The 1,651-nt window shown below is 59.1% G+C and overlaps 1 protein-coding gene across 2 annotated transcripts; it reads left to right on the forward strand.

Annotated features, from left to right (window-relative positions):
* Window positions 1-352: 352 nt before the first annotated feature.
* LOC101999575 (homeobox protein Hox-B4-like) lies at window positions 353-1,374 on the forward strand. Of its 2 annotated transcripts, none has more exons than XM_026777064.1 (3): window positions 353-642; window positions 824-982; window positions 1,208-1,374. In XM_026777064.1, the coding sequence occupies exons 1-3, from the start codon at window positions 408-410 to the stop codon at window positions 1,363-1,365; spliced, it is 552 nt and encodes a 183-aa protein (XP_026632865.1). In that variant the 5' UTR covers window positions 353-407; the 3' UTR covers window positions 1,366-1,374. The 2 variants fall into 2 exon arrangements, with proteins under 2 accessions (XP_026632865.1, XP_026632866.1); XM_026777065.1 differs by having other exon boundaries at window positions 353-507.
* The last annotated feature ends 277 nt before the right edge of the window (window positions 1,375-1,651 follow it).

The following is a 1,651-nucleotide window of genomic DNA, read 5'->3' on the forward strand; positions in this document are numbered from 1 at the left end:
GGTGAGGGGTTAAGATGATTGGCAGTGTTGGGGGGGGGGGTCGTCTTGAATGAGGGCAGCCCTCCTCACCCCTGCCTGTGTTTGTTGTATTCAGGTCAAATGAAGAGCAATCGGGTCTGTGAGCCTCCGGGCCTGCAGACCCTGTTCCTCGAGGTGCTGTTCAAGCTGCTGAAACTGGGCTTTGTGCCCTCTAAATCAGGGCAGGAGGTGACGAGGTGGGCACAGCCACCCCTAGCTCCCAGACTCAACATTCTGAGAACTGAGCCCGGCCTTGCAGAGAATTCCCTGATATTCCTGCCCCCCCCCCCCCAGAATGCCCTGAGTTCTGGATCCATTTCCTGGGCCCCAGGTCATCCTTAGCCAAAGACAAGTAGCTTCCGGTCCTCCTTTCTTTCTCCACATGTAAGATGGAAGAGATCGAGACGTGGTGTCTGAGCCCGCTGTCCCACTTTTCTCCTCCAAGCTACTATTTAAAGAAGCAGCGGGCTCTGCGGCTGAGCACGTGCAGTAAGAGCCGGGCGCGCTGCCAGGGTCGGCCTGCGCGTACACACACGGGTCTCACCTTCTTCTGCCAGGCGGCGCGCCTCAGCGGCCTCTCCAGTACCCAGCTTGCGCGCTCCCTGCACACACTGTACAGAACGGGTGCGCCCTCAACCGGCCGCGGGCGGGGGGGGGGGTTGGGGGTCCGAGGAACAGAGGGGGGATCCCGCGGAAGGTGGAAAGGATGCTCCAGGTCACCCGCAGCCTAGCCCCACCAGCTCCCGCGGGGGGGGCCCTCCCAGTACTGTCCCCGCCTCTTCCTCCTCTGGATCCCCCTCCCCAGGTGGGCGCAGCCCCTACGCTCAGATTCCCAACCTAACCGGGCGCCAGCGACCAGAACGCAGGATCTCGAACCGAGCCCCGGGCCCCGACGTTCGCTTCCCCAAGCCCCATCAGCCAGGCCGCCCCAAGCTCCCTCCCAACCTGGGACCACTCAGCAAAGGTGAGACTCAAGCGCAGACCAGATCGTCCGAGGAGACTCTAAGGACAGGGCAGATGGGGCGGAGGTGGGACAGCAGATGGGGCGTGATTGGCAGGCAGCAGAGGCTGGCATAGAGTGGGAACTGAACCAAAAGAAATGAGGACTGCAGGGGCAGCAGGAGATGCACCCAGTTGTTGCTGAGCATGCGCCGGGTCTCTATCGAGTTGCCCTATGGATCTTTCGCAGGTCCCCTCCGTCCTCCCGCCGGGCTAGCGAGCCAGCCGCTGGAGCAAATGCGCCCCTCGAAGCTGGCTCCCTCTCCGCCAACTCTAGTGCAGAAGCACCCCTCCTACCCTTCGCCAGCCTGTTTCCAGAGATGTGCTATGAAGAGCTTGTACAAATAAAGAGTTTGCTGAGCGAAACTGGCTGCGCCTTCTGGGGTCAGGCACCGAGTCGACGCGCATCTTTTGCAAACATCTTTATTAATCTTGTATAAAAATAAGGTTCAAGGAGAGTCCTCCAGGCTAGGGCAGCGGCGAGGTGCACTTTATAAGTTATAGACCAGGCTCGCGCTCAGGCTAAGTATGGCTATTGGAGGGAGAGGGTGCTGCAAGCAGCCTTCCTTTCTTTCTTTCTTTCTTTCTTTCTTTCTTTCTTTCTTTCTTTCTTTTTTCTTTTCTGGTTTTTTTG

This window comes from Microtus ochrogaster, unplaced genomic scaffold (assembly GCF_000317375.1).
Source record: "Microtus ochrogaster isolate Prairie Vole_2 unplaced genomic scaffold, MicOch1.0 UNK44, whole genome shotgun sequence".
NCBI classification, from domain to species: Eukaryota; Metazoa; Chordata; class Mammalia; order Rodentia; family Cricetidae; genus Microtus; species Microtus ochrogaster.

Excerpts from the sequence above, each read along its gene's own strand:
- LOC101999575 (XM_026777064.1), top strand. The coding sequence starts at position 408 with ATGGAAGAGATCGAGACGTGGTGTCTGAGCCCGCTGTCCCACTTTTCT. Across the intron at positions 643-823 it reads GCACACACTGTACAGAACGG|GTGGGCGCAGCCCCTACGCT; the intron begins GTGCGCCCTCAA and ends CCCCCTCCCCAG. Across the intron at positions 983-1,207 it reads CCTGGGACCACTCAGCAAAG|GTCCCCTCCGTCCTCCCGCC; the intron begins GTGAGACTCAAG and ends GATCTTTCGCAG.